The following is a 16,208-nucleotide window of genomic DNA, read 5'->3' as shown; positions in this document are numbered from 1 at the left end:
AGGATGCACCTGTAAGCGTGATGAAGTGGAATTTCTGGGGGCAGTTCGCAGGGCATTACTAGATGGCCTAAAAATCTCTTTGTATTTTCTGGTGACAGGTCTGTGACTCTTATCCTACTGAACTGTACGTTCCCAAATCAGCCACGGCACACATCATAGTGGGGAGTTCCAAATTCCGGAGTAGACGGCGATTTCCTGTCCTTTCTTACTATTATAAAGATAACCACGTAAGTCTCGAGGCATGTTTTTGTTTTACACTTTGCTTTTCTAGTTTTATCATAAGCAGGCATTTTCTAGCTGCCTTCTGCTGTGCGTGTGTGTGTTTGAATTCTTCAGAAGGTATGTGAATATTCCTGTGCATGGTATGACATGATACAACTATGCTAAGTCCTTATCTCAAGTAAACTTCCTATGTTTATTTGACAGTAATGTAATCATTCAGAAAATGACTCAATAGATTCAGAAAACTCCTAAAGCTAATCATCCAAGTGAATACTGTCCTCTTCTAAGTGGGCACCTTGGGAAGCTCTTTGCTTATTCAGTGCTGCAGATCTGTGGCATGCCTATTTTAGAAAAGCCCCCGAAGTCCATGGCTCTTTCTTTTTCTCTATTATGTTGTTTTTTGTTTTTTTTTTTTTTTTTGAGACACAGTCTCACTCTGTCACCTGGGCTAGAGTGCAGTGGTACAATCTCGGCTCACTGCAACCTCTGCCTCCCAGGTTCAAGCAATTCTCCTGCCTCAGCCTCTTGAGTAGCTGGGATAACAGGCACCTGCCAACATACCCAGCTAATTTTTGGGTTTTTTTTTTTTTTTTGTATTTTTAGTAAAGAAGGGGTTTCACCGTGTTGGCCAGGCTGGTCTCGAACTCCTGACCACAGGTGACCCACCTGCCTCGGCCTAACAAAGTGCTGGGATTACAGGCGTGAGGCACTGTGCCCGGCCTTATTACCTGTTTTTAAATGATGTGTTCTTTTGAGTATCTTCAGTATAAGAAATCTTTGATTATAGAGAGCATGGGTTTTATTTTTTAAATATTATTTATAAAAGCCAGAATTGGGTTTGTCTGTAATAGGGACTCTAAGTAACAGTGGCTCTAATAGGTTAGAATTTTTTTCTCTTGCGTAAAATTCCCAGGGGGGGCAGTCCTAGCCTGGTAGCCTGGCCCCACCCCACTTTGCCTTCAGGTACTCAAGCTCCTTCTACCTTTCTGCTCTGCCATCCCCTGGATTTGGCCATGGCCTGCCTGGTGCAAGAGGTCGCTTCAGTACAGTCACCACCCACACACTGCAGGTGGCAGGTGACCGAGGGCTAATGGTGTGTGCCCAGCTTTTTAAGGAAGGCTTCCAGAAACTGCCACGTGACACCTCCCTTTCATCAGAACTGCACAGGGCAGGCATGGAAGTACAGTGTTATGGGTGGCCATTAAAACAGCTAAAACTTAGAGTTCCATTTCTGCGGAGGATAGGAAAACAAATTCGGACGAGCAAGAATGGTCTTTGGCACCCACTTTTAAAAGGTAGCAAAAAACCACCTTTAAAAAAGGTGGTTTAAAAAAACAAAATGTTATTTGGTTCTAGCCAGGTGAGAGAGAAACTAGTTTTTAAGCTAGATAATATACTTCTGGATTCAAAGCCGAGTGAGGCTATAAACAAAGGGAGGGGAATGTGTGAGTGTGTATCCACATGCCTGCACCTACAGCCAGGGGGTACAGCAGGGTCTCAGTCAGTTTCTAAAGGCTTCCACAAATATCTGGAGCAATGCCGGCTTCATCAGAGTGAGCACATAGCCCTCTCTGTTGCTACTTTGAAGGAAAATATTAATTTAGTGGTGACAGTTCTGTGAATTGGTAGGATAAAAATTATTTTTAGTTACACTCATTGCTCTTCGTCTTTTCCTAGCCTTGAATGAGGGTCTAAAGTATTTTATTAACTCTGAATATATTTCAGCTTGCACAGAGCTGGAGCACTTGGTTAGAGGCAAAGGAAGATGTGATTTTTTTTTGTTTGTTTTTTGGAAACAAGATCTCACTTTGTCGCCCAGGCTGGAGTGCAGCGGCACAATCATAGCTTGGTGTAACTTCAAACTCTTGAGAGCTCAAGGGATCCTCGTGTCTCATCCCCACAAGCAGTTAGGACTGTAGGCACATACCACCACACCTGCTAAGTTAAAAAAAAAATTGTAGAGAAGATAATTTTTTTTTTTAATTTTTTGAGACGGAGTCTTGCTCTGTTGCCCAGGCTGGAGTGCGGTGGCACAATCTTGGCTCACTGCAGCCTTGATCTCCCCAGGCTCAAGTGATCTTCCCATCTTAGCCTCCCGAGTCACTGTGACCACGCGTGTGCCACCCCGCCCAGCTAATTTTTTTGTATTTTTTGTAGAGAAGAGGAAAGCCATGTTGCCCAGGCTGGTCTCGAGCTGCTGTGCTCAAGTGATCTACCTGCCTCAGCCTCCCAAAGTGCTGGGATTACAGGTGTGAGCTGCTGCACCTGGCCTCTTTTTTTTATTTAAAGATAGAATAAATAGAGATAGGAAATTTCACGATGTTGCACTTGAAATTGGGATGCTGGTAACATGCACTTTTTTTTTTTTTGGTAGCATCCATTGATTAAAGAAGAGAGAAGATGAATCCAGGAGAGGGAGAATGGATCTTTTATTGTTGTTTCAGAGGTGTTTTATTGTTGTCTGTAGAATATTTTAAAAGTGAGCACAGTGTGCCTAGCAACTCCCTTTTTATGTTCTTGAGACAAGGGACATTTTACTTTTTGTCAGTATGAGTAGTATCAGGATTAAATGTGTATTATCTCAGAAAGGAGAGAATTTTTAGCAGTTAGACCTCAGAGGCAGCTTCTTCCCCGGCTGACCTCAGACCCGCATGGCTCCACGCCTGCTCCCCCAAGTGCTATTCTACTGAACCTCCAGGCCTGAAAATGAACTCACACAGCATAGTTACAGCTTAAGAGTATTCATTGCCCATATTTAAGATTTTAAAGCAGAAACGACTTGAAGCTCTAGCTCTTCTTCCAAGGTACAGAACAGAGATGTGTTTCGAAGCAGCGCTGTGTGATCGGGTTACCCCAGGGAAGTCCTGAGTGAGCACACACTTGCCCGCCGACTCTCCCACCCCGTGAACAGAAATCTATTTTGCGGGTAGAATAATGATCAAATTTGTGTTTTATAACAATGTGTACATTTTAATATCAAGGTTAATTACATAAATGCTTCTGATTTGACTAGGGCTTTTCCTAAAGGGAGGTATTATTACCAGAGGTGGATTTCTGTGCTTAATGGAAGACACTGAAATGCCAGAGTAGTTATCTGTGCTGTCATTGCTCATCGATGGCCATATAGAAAACAGGCAGTCTCCCAGAAAAAGTAAACAGGTACACATTCCATAAATTTGCTGATCTATCTTTTCTTCTCTTTGGTTATTTGAGACATTTTAGGCTTAAAGTATGTATTCCTACTCCCAAAGAATTTATGCTTATGAATAAGGATACTACATTTTATGGTGAAAATACTGTTTCCCACGTATGTTACCAAAGGGACACTTTTGATTTTGGTGGTGAGATGACTTGGCTAATGTTGGGCACTGGGAACTGGTGATCAGATTAGGAGAAGCTTGAAGTGCACATGATTTTATGAACCTGAAGTTCTGTTCAATATAAAGGCCCCTGTGGAGGGTCCATCTTTCCCTTTGTATCAGCTGTTACCACATGTAGTGTTAGGTTGGTGCAAAAGTAATTGCAGTTTTTGCCATTACTTTTAATAGATGTAATCACATTCTTTCATCCCCGTGGTGAGGGAGGGATTCCTGCTGTAGGTTACAGGGACAGCCAGACACACAGCACTTGACACTGGGCAGGTGAGATGAACACTCACATATACTCACTGCCAAGGGGAGGAGGACACCACAGCCCATGAAGGGGCACATGAGGTTGCACTGAGGAGCAGAGTGTCAGCCAGGGGCTGTGAGAGGCAGGCTGTGTAGTATCAGGAACTTGGGGTCACCCTTGGTTCCTGCAGGAGGATGCGATTAGCTTGCGTGCATCATTCCATGGCTGGCAGGGAACTAAAACCTGCTACTGGGGGACGGGCAGGAGCTGCACCTGGTCTGCTGGATAAGAATTGTTTCACTGGGGAACCTTACCTGCAGGAGCAGAGCGTGGCAGGGAACTTGCAGTGAGGCCATTTGAGGCCCTCTCAGTTTTACCAGATGTCGAAGCAACACATAATATTAATTTGAGGCCTTAACGCACACGGGTTATGTAGAGCCACATGGGTTCCCTTTGAATATCCAGCTATTAACAGCTTTACAGATCATGGTTAGAGATGCTTAGTCATGTGCATTCAGAATTCTGTATATCTTTCTATGAGAGTTCTTAGAATTGCTGTAGCCTTTGTTCTTTATTATGCTAGGATTTTTTTTTTTTTTACGTTTCACTGTAACGTGGTGCACAGCATGGTCTCCCAAATTTACGGTACACATTTCTAGGAAACAAAACTCTAGAAGATTTCCAGTAAGGCAACTTTCCTTAGGAAAAATACAGATCTTCTTGGTCTCTTTTTATAATGAATACTCATTGAAACTTCCTATGTGTTAGGCACAGTGCCAGGAGTTTTACAGTGTTATGCTCCTTCTCACACCCTGTAGTTTTAATATTTTACCCATTTTATAGATGAGAAAACTGAGGATCAGAGAAGATACATAAATACCCCAGATCATACAGTGAGTGAGAGCACAACTGGGACTGAAAGCCAGGTCTTTCTGCTGCATCTTTATGTTTTGAGATGGAGTCTCGCTCTGTCACCCAGGCTGGAGTGCAGTGGCGTGATCTCAGCTCACTGCAGCCTCTACCTCCCAGGTTCAAGCGATTCTCCTGCCTCAGCCTCCCAAGCAGCTGGGATTACAGGTGTGCACCACCACGCCTGGCTAATTTTTGTAGCCAGTAGAGATGGGTTTCACCATGTTGGCCAGGCTGGTCTCGAACTGCTGACCTCAGGTGATTCACCTGCCTCGGCCTCCCGAAGTGCTGGGATTACAGGCATGAGCCACTGCGGCTGGCTTTATGCTGTATCTTAATGCGGTATTGTGCTGCCTGACCTATTTCCTCCCATTGGGGCTTCATTTACTTTGTTAAGAATTCAGGATCAGGAAATACTCTGTCTGGATTCAAATCTTGGCTTCCCTATTGCCTAAGTGTGTGACTTTGAGTATCCTACTTAACCTCTCTGTGCTTTGGTCACTTCATGTATAAAGTGGAGCAAATAACAGGTCTTATTGTATATGATAATTAGGCTAATTAAATAAAAATATGCAAAGTTCTTATAATAGTGCCTATCATATAAACACTCAAAAACAGTAGTAAGCCATCAAAAATGTTGGATATTTTAATTATTAGGAGCATTATAAATGAGTGCTATCCTTTACAGTTTGCAACTGAAGAGTTTTTAATATATGCTCCAACGTCAGTAAGAAATGCTGCCAAGTAATAGTCATACTCTTTGGATAATCTGTCTAGGGTATGTATAGGTGCACAAAAGCACTGAGACTACTTACTGTTCTGCACAAAATTGAAAACCACATGTTAGCAATTACTGAGTCAATGAAAAATTCCATTTAGAGCATATCTTTAGTTTATTAAGAAAATCTAACTACAAAATACCAAAAATGTAGTCTCTTTAATATGCGTGTTTTAATTTATCGACTACATTCCATAGTATAACAGTTCCAATATAGTTCCTCATTTAAAACTAGCCGTTCTAAACCAGAAGATAATTTGAAATAGTTGTTGTCCCTAAATTGCTTCATAATTGGTGTCTCACTCCTTTAGTGAAGTCTGGTGTGTGTGTTCTCAAATTCTCACCATTTAAATGTGTTCCCATCCCCACCTAACCCTTCTGATGGGATCTAAGATTGTCTGGTGGCAGCTGTCCTTAACTAATATTTCTTTTTTTTTTTGAGATGGAGTTTCACTGTCGCCCGGGCTGGAGTGCAGTGGTGTGATCTCGGTGCACTGCAGACTCTGCCTGTCGGGTTCAAGCAGTTCTCCTGCCTCAGCCCCCTGGGTAGCTGGGATTGCATGTGTGTACCACCATGCCCAGCTAATGTTTGTTGTATTTTTAGTAGCGACGGGGTTTCACCATGTTGGCCAGGCTGGTCTCGAACTCCTGACCTCAAGTTACCCACCCACCTCGGCCTCCCAAAGTGCTAGGATTACAGGCATGACCCACCACACTGGGCCAACTAATATTTCTTTAACCCGGGTAAAGTATCATCTAAAGCCAACTCAGAATTATTCTCTTTCCAGGCAGAATTCTCTCTGAGCAGGTGGCAGACCCTGACCCCTTACAGATCAAAGGAAACAGGACCCCTGTGAAAGCCATCTGTGTCATTTGCTTTCTGGACCTTGGACATAGCTTGCCTTCTGCTCGCCGAGTCCCTCTTGATCCCCACCTTCACTTCCCCTTGCTCCTGGCCTCGCCGTCACTTGCCATTTTCTCTGCCATGCTCATACCTGCTGATCTTTTTCTCCTCCCCACCAGTCAGGAATGAGCCACCCTAGAGCGACTCTGCTGCCCCTTTGCTTTGCTTCCCACGCCCACACCTTGTCCCCCTGAATTCTGAATCTGGCTGTAGGCCTCAGGCTTCCTTTAACCCCCTCCGTGATTGTCCGTCTCTGCAGAATGGTGTTGGTGCCCTCAGTCAATGGCCCCTGTAATATGTCCAGTCAATCTGTGGCTCTCTAACTTCAGAGCTAGCAAGAAATGTCCCCACCTTCTCCAACAAGGAGCACCCAAGCCCTTTGGAGAGATCCAAACCCATGTTAAGTTGTTCTGGGTTGGGCTTGAAGGACAATTAAGCCATGGTTGGACTAAGAGTTGGGGTGCACCTTCATGGATGGAACCCCGCAATGCAAGCACGCTGAATAGGCTGTGACACGACAGGACTATTTGCAGTGAAACTTTCCCGTCCATATTATCCTGCGTGAAGGGGTTCTGTCACTGCCTGCATTATTTCACACTGTGGACTTACAGTCTCATCGTAGATGCTTTGAGTCATTCATGCATTTTATTGGGTGTTTTGTGTTTAATTTAAATGTTAAAACCTAAATCCATAAAAGTACTTTGCCACAAAAGCCGTAGTTTTATAGCTGCAAGGTCGGGTCTGTACTACCTATTCCTCACTCGGGGAAATGTTTCTGCTCTTCCAGCTATCATCTGACAGTGCAATCTACTCCATCAGAATTGCAGGGTACGGGACTTGCGGCAGAGAATGCAGATTGATTCCAAAAAAAATCCCCCTTGTTCTAAGTAGACTTGAGTCAGCACGGGTATGTGCCTGCTGTCCTTCGGTTTCAAACCTAGCAGCAACCTGGGCTCTCGTCACCGTGAAAGTTTCCCGTTTAGAATTAGAATTGGTTTTTGGTATTTGTGATGTTTCTAGATGGGCTAGTTTTTTTTTTTAAAAAAAAAGGTTGGAAAGCATTAAAAAAAAGTTTATTTTACTAATGTCACCATTAATAGTATCCTATACATTTGAGGAGAACAGTTATTTATTTTGTATTTCTTCTTTCAGCAGGAAAATGAAGCAATATCAGTGAAAAGGAAAGTAGATTATTTAAATGGTTTTGAATATCATAACTTAGATCCTATCTAAACATTTCTACACATTCCTAATATTTTGCACAGACAGGCTGTTTGTATTGCTTGCCCATTAGTGGTTTCTTTGACTTGAATTTTAATAAACAAGGCTTGATTTCCAGAAAGCTGTATCACATTTTCATAAGCCGAGGTGGACTATCAGTGAGCCAAGGGCTCTTTGTTCTGGAGACACACGTAGAGTGTCTCTCATGGGTACAGTTACCTGATGATGCTATATTGCTGTCACCTCTCCCCCTAGGCCTCCATCTGCCGGAGCAGCCAGCCCCTGTCTGGCTTCAGTGCCCGGTGTCTAGAGGATGAGCAGATGCTCCAGGCCATTAGGAAAGCCAATCCAGGAAGTGACTTCGTTTATGTCGTTGACACCCGGCCTAAAGTAAGTGTCACCGTTGCGACGCATGTCTTTGCACCTGAGCTGTGAAACTGGAGACAGGCAAAGGCTAGCCGACTGCCCTCTCTTGTACAGGTTGCTTCATCTGCAAAGGGGCGGTTCCTCTTGGCATAGTCAGCGTCTGGGCAGCCTTCTGGCTGCTTCCTGGAGGTCTAGTGCACCTGAAGCCTCTGACTGTACAAGTACATTTTATATTCCCCCTGCCCCTAGCATTGTGCTGGGCACACAGGGCCACCCAAATGAATGTGGCTTCATTTTGGAGATTGCGCTCCTAAGTATACCATATTAGTACTTGGTTTCTTTCTAAAACAACCCTTTCTGCTCTGACAATAAAATTCACTCTGGAGCTCCAGCAGTTCAATTGTTGCAAAGTACTTAGCTATTATTTTTCAAATTCAACTTGTAGTAATCTATATCTAAGACTTGGAAAGATTTATAAAATATAAGGTAAATTAAAAAATGTATTTTTTTCATAAAAAGTTCTCGGTGTGTAAAAAGGTGTAGAAAAAGATCTGAAAGGTTAAACCCTGAACTCTTAAAATTCCATGGAGAAGGGAGTAGGATTTGGGGACATAGAGGGCTTTCTACTTGTTGATTGTTAGAAAATTATTAGTTTACAATTACATATGTATTAACATATTAGTTTTCTAATTTAAGAAAACCAATAGGAAATAATAGATCTAGACATCAAGGAGTCAGCCACGTTGATCTTACACTTACCTCCCACTCAGCCTTACTTTTTCGTTTTTAAGGAGAATCAGTGTTAAGTCCAATAAAATTCCAGTTTTTCTCCTTAGACCCAAGTCTTCTAAAACTTCAACAAGTGAAGTCCCCAGAGGGACGGACACAAAGTCACCTACAAGTGCATTGACTACAGCGGACAGAGTGAGATGACAGAATGAAACGTCCCTTAGTCAGCTTATTTGGCATTGCACTTTCCTAGCCACTAATGAAAATGTGCCTGGACCTATGACTGAGGAGAAAGATGAACGTCCAGTTCTGTCTCCTCGTATGGTAAGCAGAGGAGTCCAGGATGTCCTGTTAGGCAACAAGAGTGGGATAGAGAAATTATGTTTAATGTAATCCCGTTAAAAAAAACTGGGGCTAGGCACCGTGGCTCACGCCTGTAATCACAGCACTTTGGGAGGGCAAAGCAGGTGGATCATCTGAGGTTGGGAGTTGGAGACAAGCCTGACCAACATGGTGAAACCTCATCTCTATTAAAAATACAAAAATTAGCTGGGCATCACAGTGTATGCCTGTAATCCCAGCTACTGGGGAGGCTGAGGTGGGAGAATTGTTTGAACCTGGGAGGCGGAGGTTGCGGTGGGCCGAGATCATGCCATTGCTCTCCAGCCTGGGCAACAAGAGCGAAACTCCATCTCAAAAACAGAAAACAAAAAACAAAAAATTGAGAGAATGTATACCACACTGTTTAAGGTAGTTTTTCCTGTGGAGTGAGATTTTAGGAAACTTTTCACTTCCTAAGTTAGAGTTTGAAATTTTTTTTCAATATAGAAAAGGTAAAAGAGCATAAGGACCTTAAATTTAGTTAAACGTAGAGTTACCATGGGAATCAGCCGTTCCTTCCTAGGTATATAGCCAAGAGAAACGAAAACTTATGTCCATATAAAAACTTGTATGTGAATATTTGTTCATTATTAGTAATAGCCTAAAATGTAAATAATCAAATGTTCATAAATGGAGAATGGATTTACAAAAGACAGTATGTCCATTCAATGGAATATTATTCAGCTATAAAAAGGAACGGACTATGGATACATACTGCAACATGGACGAACCTTGAAAGTGTTATACTAAGAGGAAGAAGTCTGTCACAAAGGAATCATGAAATGTTTTAAACGGGCAATTTCAGAGCTATTGAAAGTAAACTGATGGTTGCCGAGGGCTGGGGGAAGGGAGAGAAATGGTGAGAAACCGCTGATGGGTAGTGGATGTCTCTTTAGGGTGATGGAAATGTTCTAAAACGAGATCATGGTGATGGTTGCACAACCCTGGGGCTATACCAAACACCACTGAGTCATATGATTTAGATGGGGGAATGGTATGACATGTGAATTACATGTCGGTGAAGGTACTAAAAAAAGAACATAGGAAATAAACATTACAACAGGAAGGGTAAAATAGAACCAGCAGCTCAAGTCATTTAAAAGCGTACACCGTGGGGAAGAGGTAATTATAGACACGGTCTATGCTCATTGGTGATCTGCAAAATCATGAGACCTGAATCCTATCCTTTGTGTGGATACTCAGGCCTTGGTGATTTTCACGGATTCTCTGAACTTCATGTCACCAGGTATTATGATTTGTGTCCAGGATAATGGAATGTGATGTTTTCCTGGAGTGAGATCAGTGCCCTACTCGTCCCCTCACCCCAGAACCATCCTGTCTTCTTCGGAGCAAAGCACCCAGCGGGAGAGAAGTGTGTGGAGTAGTGAGGATGGAGTTACTACTCACGGATGCCAGATGAGTGACTCAGTCCTGGAGATCAGTGATGAAACTGATACCACAGCTAGATCACATTCACATTCTACTAGATTATAAGTAAAGGGTCCCTTCCTTTTAAATTCTCAGAGCACGACACACAGATAAAAGTTTCAAACTGAAAACAAAAATAGCTCCTTTGCTGGAAGATGTTCACTGAAACATACCAGAAAATCTCTGGCTTTTACTGTTGTCTGTCAATGTGTGCCCTTCTCTCTGGCTCATTGTGTTTAAACCCTTCCTTCTAATGTGACTGCCTTCCCACCTCTTCTTCGTACCCTTTGTTGGAGCAAGGCGGGGCTGTTTTGAATTCCCTAATAGTTACAGATGATTTAGTAATTAGCTGCTTAGATATACTGAAGACAAGATAAGAAAAGGAAGAGAAAAGACGGGGGCTTTACTGAGGAGAGATTGGGAAGCCCGTTTCTTATCCTGTTTTTTTTCAGATTTAAATAAAGCCACAGATTCACCTACTAATTTTAGGACCAGTGATCCAGATATGTACTGTGTTGTGTAAACCTTCTAGGAAACGTGGCAGCTGTAGAGCCAGGCATATTCCAGATTTAAAATAAATTAATCCAAAGGATTTGATTCGAAGGGTATATTTAGTGCTAAGTGTGTTTACTCTCAGCGATGAGTTTGACACTGATCCATTAAAGAAAACTGGGGTTTCGTACAAGCCGTGCCCTCTTCTCATATTTATCCATGCACGCACACTTCACGTGAGTTTTAAACTGTTTGCTTAGAGCTTTCATTCTTTTAAAGATTGTGTTTGTTGATTTTTGTTCCAGAGTGTGTTAGGCCTCCTTGGTAGCCAGGAGACTGAGTTTGCTCTAGAAGGTGTGGACCCTGGCAAGCAGGCACTTCTCAGGTTTGCTCACAGGTTTCATTAAAAAGAAAAAGGATTAGGAGCTAACCTGGATCATTCTTGGCCTTTGAGCAAGGCTAGCCCCACGTGAGAACTTCCAGAGCTGCCTGTTCAGATGAAAGCCTCTGAATTGCTTGTTGACATTTTTTGGGAGACACCAGCCTGGGCAATGTAGCGAGACCTCCATCTCTACAAAAAACAGAAAAAATTAGCTGGATGTGGTGGCATGGGCCTGTAGTCCCAGCTACTTGGGAGGCTGAGGTGGGAGGATTGCTTAAGCCCGGGAGTTTGAGGCTGCACTGACCTGTGATTGTGCCACTGCAGTCCAGCTTGGGCAACAGAGCGAGACCCTGTCTTGACAGAAAAAGAAAAAATTGGGAGACAAAGTCAATGAGGTCTTCAAGCATGTACTGAATGTCAATTCCAAAAAAAAAAAATTATACTCTTCAGGGCACATATTATAATACTGCTAGGGTCTGGTGCTTTAAGAACATATGAAAGTGTTGCTGCAGTATTCGTTGAATTTTCAAATGAGGGCCAACTCAGTGCAACCTTGTTCATGACTTTCTCATTAATTTGTTCTGGGACTTTTGCTGAGCTTGTAAAAATGGCAGGCACTTTTTTGTTTTTTTGAGATGGAGTTTTACTCTCCCCCAGGCTGGAGCTCAGTGGCACGATCTCGGATCACTGCAACCTCCATCTCCCGGGTTCAAGCGATTCTCCTGCCTCAGCCTCCCGAGTAGCTGGGTTTACAGGTGCCCGCCACCACGCCCGGCTAATTTTTTTGTAGTTTTAGTAGAGACAGGGTTTCACCACGTTGGTCAGGCTGGTCTTGAACTCCTGACCTCAGGTGATCCGCCCGTCTCGGCCTCCCAAAGTGCTGCGATTACAGGCGTGAGCCACGGTGCCCGGCCAAGGTACTTTCTCATTTAGTTCTTTTAAGAATCCTGGCAAGTTAGGAGGGTTTTGTTTTGTTTTGTTTCTTTTCATGGATAAGGGCTAGAACTTAAAGAGGTTAAGTAATTTGCCCAGGGTCTCACAGTTAACATCCAGGATTCACATCCAGGCTTATCTAACCCCAGAGCCCACACTCGCTCTGTTTGACCATGGTGTTTTTTCTGTTTACAAAAATTCTCCAGCAGAGCCTCATTTCCACATGGAAGCTCTGTGGGGTTACCACCTCTGAGCACACACCTGACGAGGCCAGAGAACCCCCCACCAGCTCCTCTGACGCAGCCAGGGCCAGCGGAGGGGGTGCTGAGGCATGAAGAGAAGGGCCGAGGGCGAGGCAGCACTTGCCTCCGTGACGCCTGGCCTTTTGTCCTTGCTCCTTCTCCAGAGACTCTGCTGTGGTTCTGCCCCCTGATTTCACCAGGTCAGCGAGTTTTTAGTTGTGTAACAGGATGTCACGTGGGATGTTTTTCTTTTTCTCTGGAATTAGTGAGTAGGTGGTTCCTACTTGCTGAGTCCTGGGAGGGGTCACCTAGGAAAGTCAGTGGTAGAGATGAGGGGTGCTTGAGAGAGGGGAATCTGGGGTCTCACACTTGCTGATGGCCATCATGGCAGCAACCAGAGTGAAGAGAACTGGGGCGAGGGCAGTGTCCAGTGGCCGTGGAGCAATCTGTGCTCCCTCCTTTTGGCAGGGCAAGGATGGAGAAATTTCCTGTGGATCCAGTGGAGCCTAAGGAAGGAAGTTGAGCATGAGCCATCTTGCTTCAACATTCCTACAAGGGCTCAGCCGCTGGGTGTCTTCAGCTGTAGGTGACTTGGGGTGGGTATGCTGGTGAGGGAAGGTGAGCGTATTGGGATAGGCTCAAGCCAAGGTGCATTTCTCATGTCAGTTAGATGTGTACTCCCCACCTCCAAAAACCTGCGTCTATACCTTGGGAGATTCAGCACTTGGACACTATGCCAGAGAGGGAAATGGTGACCAACTCATGTCCAACCGATGAAGAGAGAATTGCAACCCTGCCTAGCTTTCCAAAGAGAAATTTACCTCTTCTCTTATCCCTCCTCTGCACGCATCCTCCCAGTACACAGATAGGGCCTATAAGAAAGAGGAGAGGGAGGGCGGGCCGGAGCAAACCCCTCACCAGTCCAAACAGCCTGTAAGGCGGCGGGGAAGAGCTAATTTTGCGTCATATACGGGACTGGAATTCTAAGTTAGGCTGGATGGAGGTTTTCTATCTGAATGTAAACCTGACGCTATTAAATCTGCCCAAGAGGTCCTTAGCAGGTAGAAAGGAGGATTTTGACTAGCACAGTTGTAGAGAATAGTTACAAGGAATAAAATCAACTCACGTTTGTGTCTGCACCGCAAGTGAAGTTTCTTCCTTTAACCAGTTATATAGGAGGGAGAGAGAAAGAGCGTCATTTGACAACCTGTGTTAGGGCAAGACCAAGTCCCCTTCCTGCCAAGATCGGCTTGTACAGTCATTTCCCAACCATGTCAGCATAGGCGCTGTCATTCTTCAGGCATAAAATGTAGCTGTGGAAATGGTAGACTTGAGGACTAAGGCAGTGACCAGGCTGACCTTTAACCTGATACCAAGATGAACACAGACTGAGTTTTTCTACATTTGATTGACTCAGGGTTAGGGTGAGAATCTCATGCTGTTTCTTCACAGTCTTGCCCTGCTCTCCCCTGGCCTCATTCTGTTGTCCAGTCATTTATGCATTTGCTCAGCCGGTCAGTAAATCTTCCTTGAGTGCCTGTTCCATGCCGGTTTGAAGGACACGGATGTGGCCATAAATGAGACACTCAGGGCCCCTCGTGGAGCCTGCATTCTCCGTCCCTCCTCTTTCAGCGCTGAGGTTTTCAGTGCCCACCCCTCTCTGCTCGCTTCTTATTCCTGTGCATCTTCTCGTTGTGGACACTAAATCAGTGTCCGGTTTTTCAATTAGACTTGCTCAGAATCCTGGAGTTGCTCTCCACTGCCACAGGTGAAGCCTCAGTTCCTTGGCTGGGCCTGTTGTAGTGGACCCTCAGTGCTTTCTAGCCTTCCCTCTTGCTGTAGCTGCCACACAGGAACCTTCGTCTTCACCTGGAGTGGTTAGTTCATTGGTCATCTAGAATGCCCTCCCCTCTCTCTCCATCCTTACAGATTGTGTTAAAGTCCAGCTCTAGCTTTCTCTCTTAAACAAAACGTTACCCCTGATCCCCAGGCCGACAGAGTTGCCTTAGATTTCAACACCTGTCACTGTCACTGTCTCTCCCGTTGCTCAGCTCTTGCCCAGTCCTGGTGGATGTCATCTGGGACCACTGGGTGCCATGTGCTTTCCCTTCCATTGTCAGTTCTAAGCTGAAGGCAGCAGGAACAGCTTCTTTTGATTCCGCTTAATGCCTGGCCATAGTAGGTGTCTATAGAGTGTTGACTTTGCTTCATTTATTAACTTCTCTGCACCCAAAGACACTGATATTATTATCAAACAGCAAAAGAACCTTGTGTTAGGAAACAGGGTATTTTTCCAGTCCTACTTTTCACCTATCTGTTGTGTTTCTTAAACATAAATTGAAACTGAAGTGGCTACCTTTATTGCTTTATCTACTTGAGAACTTTTAGGACCTGAAATGAATAGCTTTTCTTTAGTTGTGAAATGGAGTTCTCAGTCAAAGGGACAGAGGACCATATTTGATGTAGTAATAGCGATTTGTTTACGTAAGGGATGCTGTATCTTACTGCACACACATACATGTAAAATGTCCAAGATAACATTGAATTTTTATTAATTGTAAAACCATATCTCCTGCTTTGAGGGTTCAGCTTTTGCTACATTATCATGATAGGTCCTGTAAAAAAGGTGGAAATCCTAAGAAATTACACTTCAGATGGTAGATGAAATAGTGCCACCTTCTGTTCATTTTGAGAAGTGCACATTGGTGTTCAGGAGGTTATTTGTGTTGCTCCTTTGCTTTTAAGGAAGATTACCAATCACTTCTCCCAGATCAAGGATAATCAGCTATTTCATAATGTGTACATGGAGTCTTAATTGTAGATTAAAATAATATTTTTTGTTTATGTTTAAAAAATCTATTCCATATTCTAACTTTTGTAGACTATGTAGTCTCTCTCTCTCTCTTTTTTTTTTTTTTTTTGTATCTCTGCCTGGGATAACCCTCCTGTCCTTTGTGGGTGAAGGAGGAGAATGGTCGGTAACATGGGGTCTCGCTCTGTCACCTAGGCTGGAGTACAGTGGCACGATCACAGCTCACTGCAGCCTTGACCTCCCAGGCTCAAGCAGTCCTCCCACCTCTGCCTCCCAAGTAGCTGGGACTAGTCACATGCCACCATGTCTGGCTAATTTTTGCATTTTTTTGTAGAAATGGGGATTTGCCATGTTGCGCTTGAACTCCTGATCTTGAACTCCTGAGCTCAAGAGATCTGCCCACCTCTGCCTCCCAGAATGCTGGAATTATAGGCATGAGCTACTGTGCCTGGCTGGTTTTTGTTTCTTATGCTTTTTAAAAGAGTATCTCTGTGGTATGTGGTGAATAGGCTTAACTTGAATTAGTCAAGATACAGCATAAATGTAAGGTTCATGTCACGTAAGGATACTTGCAAGTCTCCTATTAATTCTATTTATGATGCTTGTTATAAAGGATAAACCAACATCTTTGAAAAATAATTATACAAAGCAGTGATATTTTATAATAGTTTTGGAAGAACAGTGTCTATGGTAATTTTACAAAAGTTTTCCCTATAAAATATTTATACTTTTTAAAGTGTGAACATAAGTTGTCTTAAATGCATTATTTTAATATTTTTTCTTGATTAAGGCCAAAC

The 16,208-nt window shown here is 43.6% G+C and overlaps 1 protein-coding gene across 1 annotated transcript in view; it reads left to right on the top strand.

Annotated features, from left to right (window-relative positions):
• MTMR7 (myotubularin related protein 7) overlaps positions 1-16,208 on the top strand; it is a 116,886-nt gene that overhangs the window by 63,595 nt on the left and 37,083 nt on the right. The window contains exons 5-6 of the mRNA XM_054499618.2: positions 99-227; positions 7,902-8,036. Of these exons, the coding sequence (XP_054355593.1) occupies positions 99-227; positions 7,902-8,036 (264 nt within the window). The remainder of the gene's footprint in view (positions 1-98; positions 228-7,901; positions 8,037-16,208) is intronic.

The sequence above is a fragment of the Pongo pygmaeus genome, chromosome 7, assembly GCF_028885625.2.
Source record: "Pongo pygmaeus isolate AG05252 chromosome 7, NHGRI_mPonPyg2-v2.0_pri, whole genome shotgun sequence".
Taxonomy (NCBI): domain Eukaryota; kingdom Metazoa; phylum Chordata; class Mammalia; order Primates; family Hominidae; genus Pongo; species Pongo pygmaeus.
The sequence above is the reverse complement of the archived record's forward strand: the minus strand, read 5'-3'. Positions and strand labels throughout refer to the sequence as shown.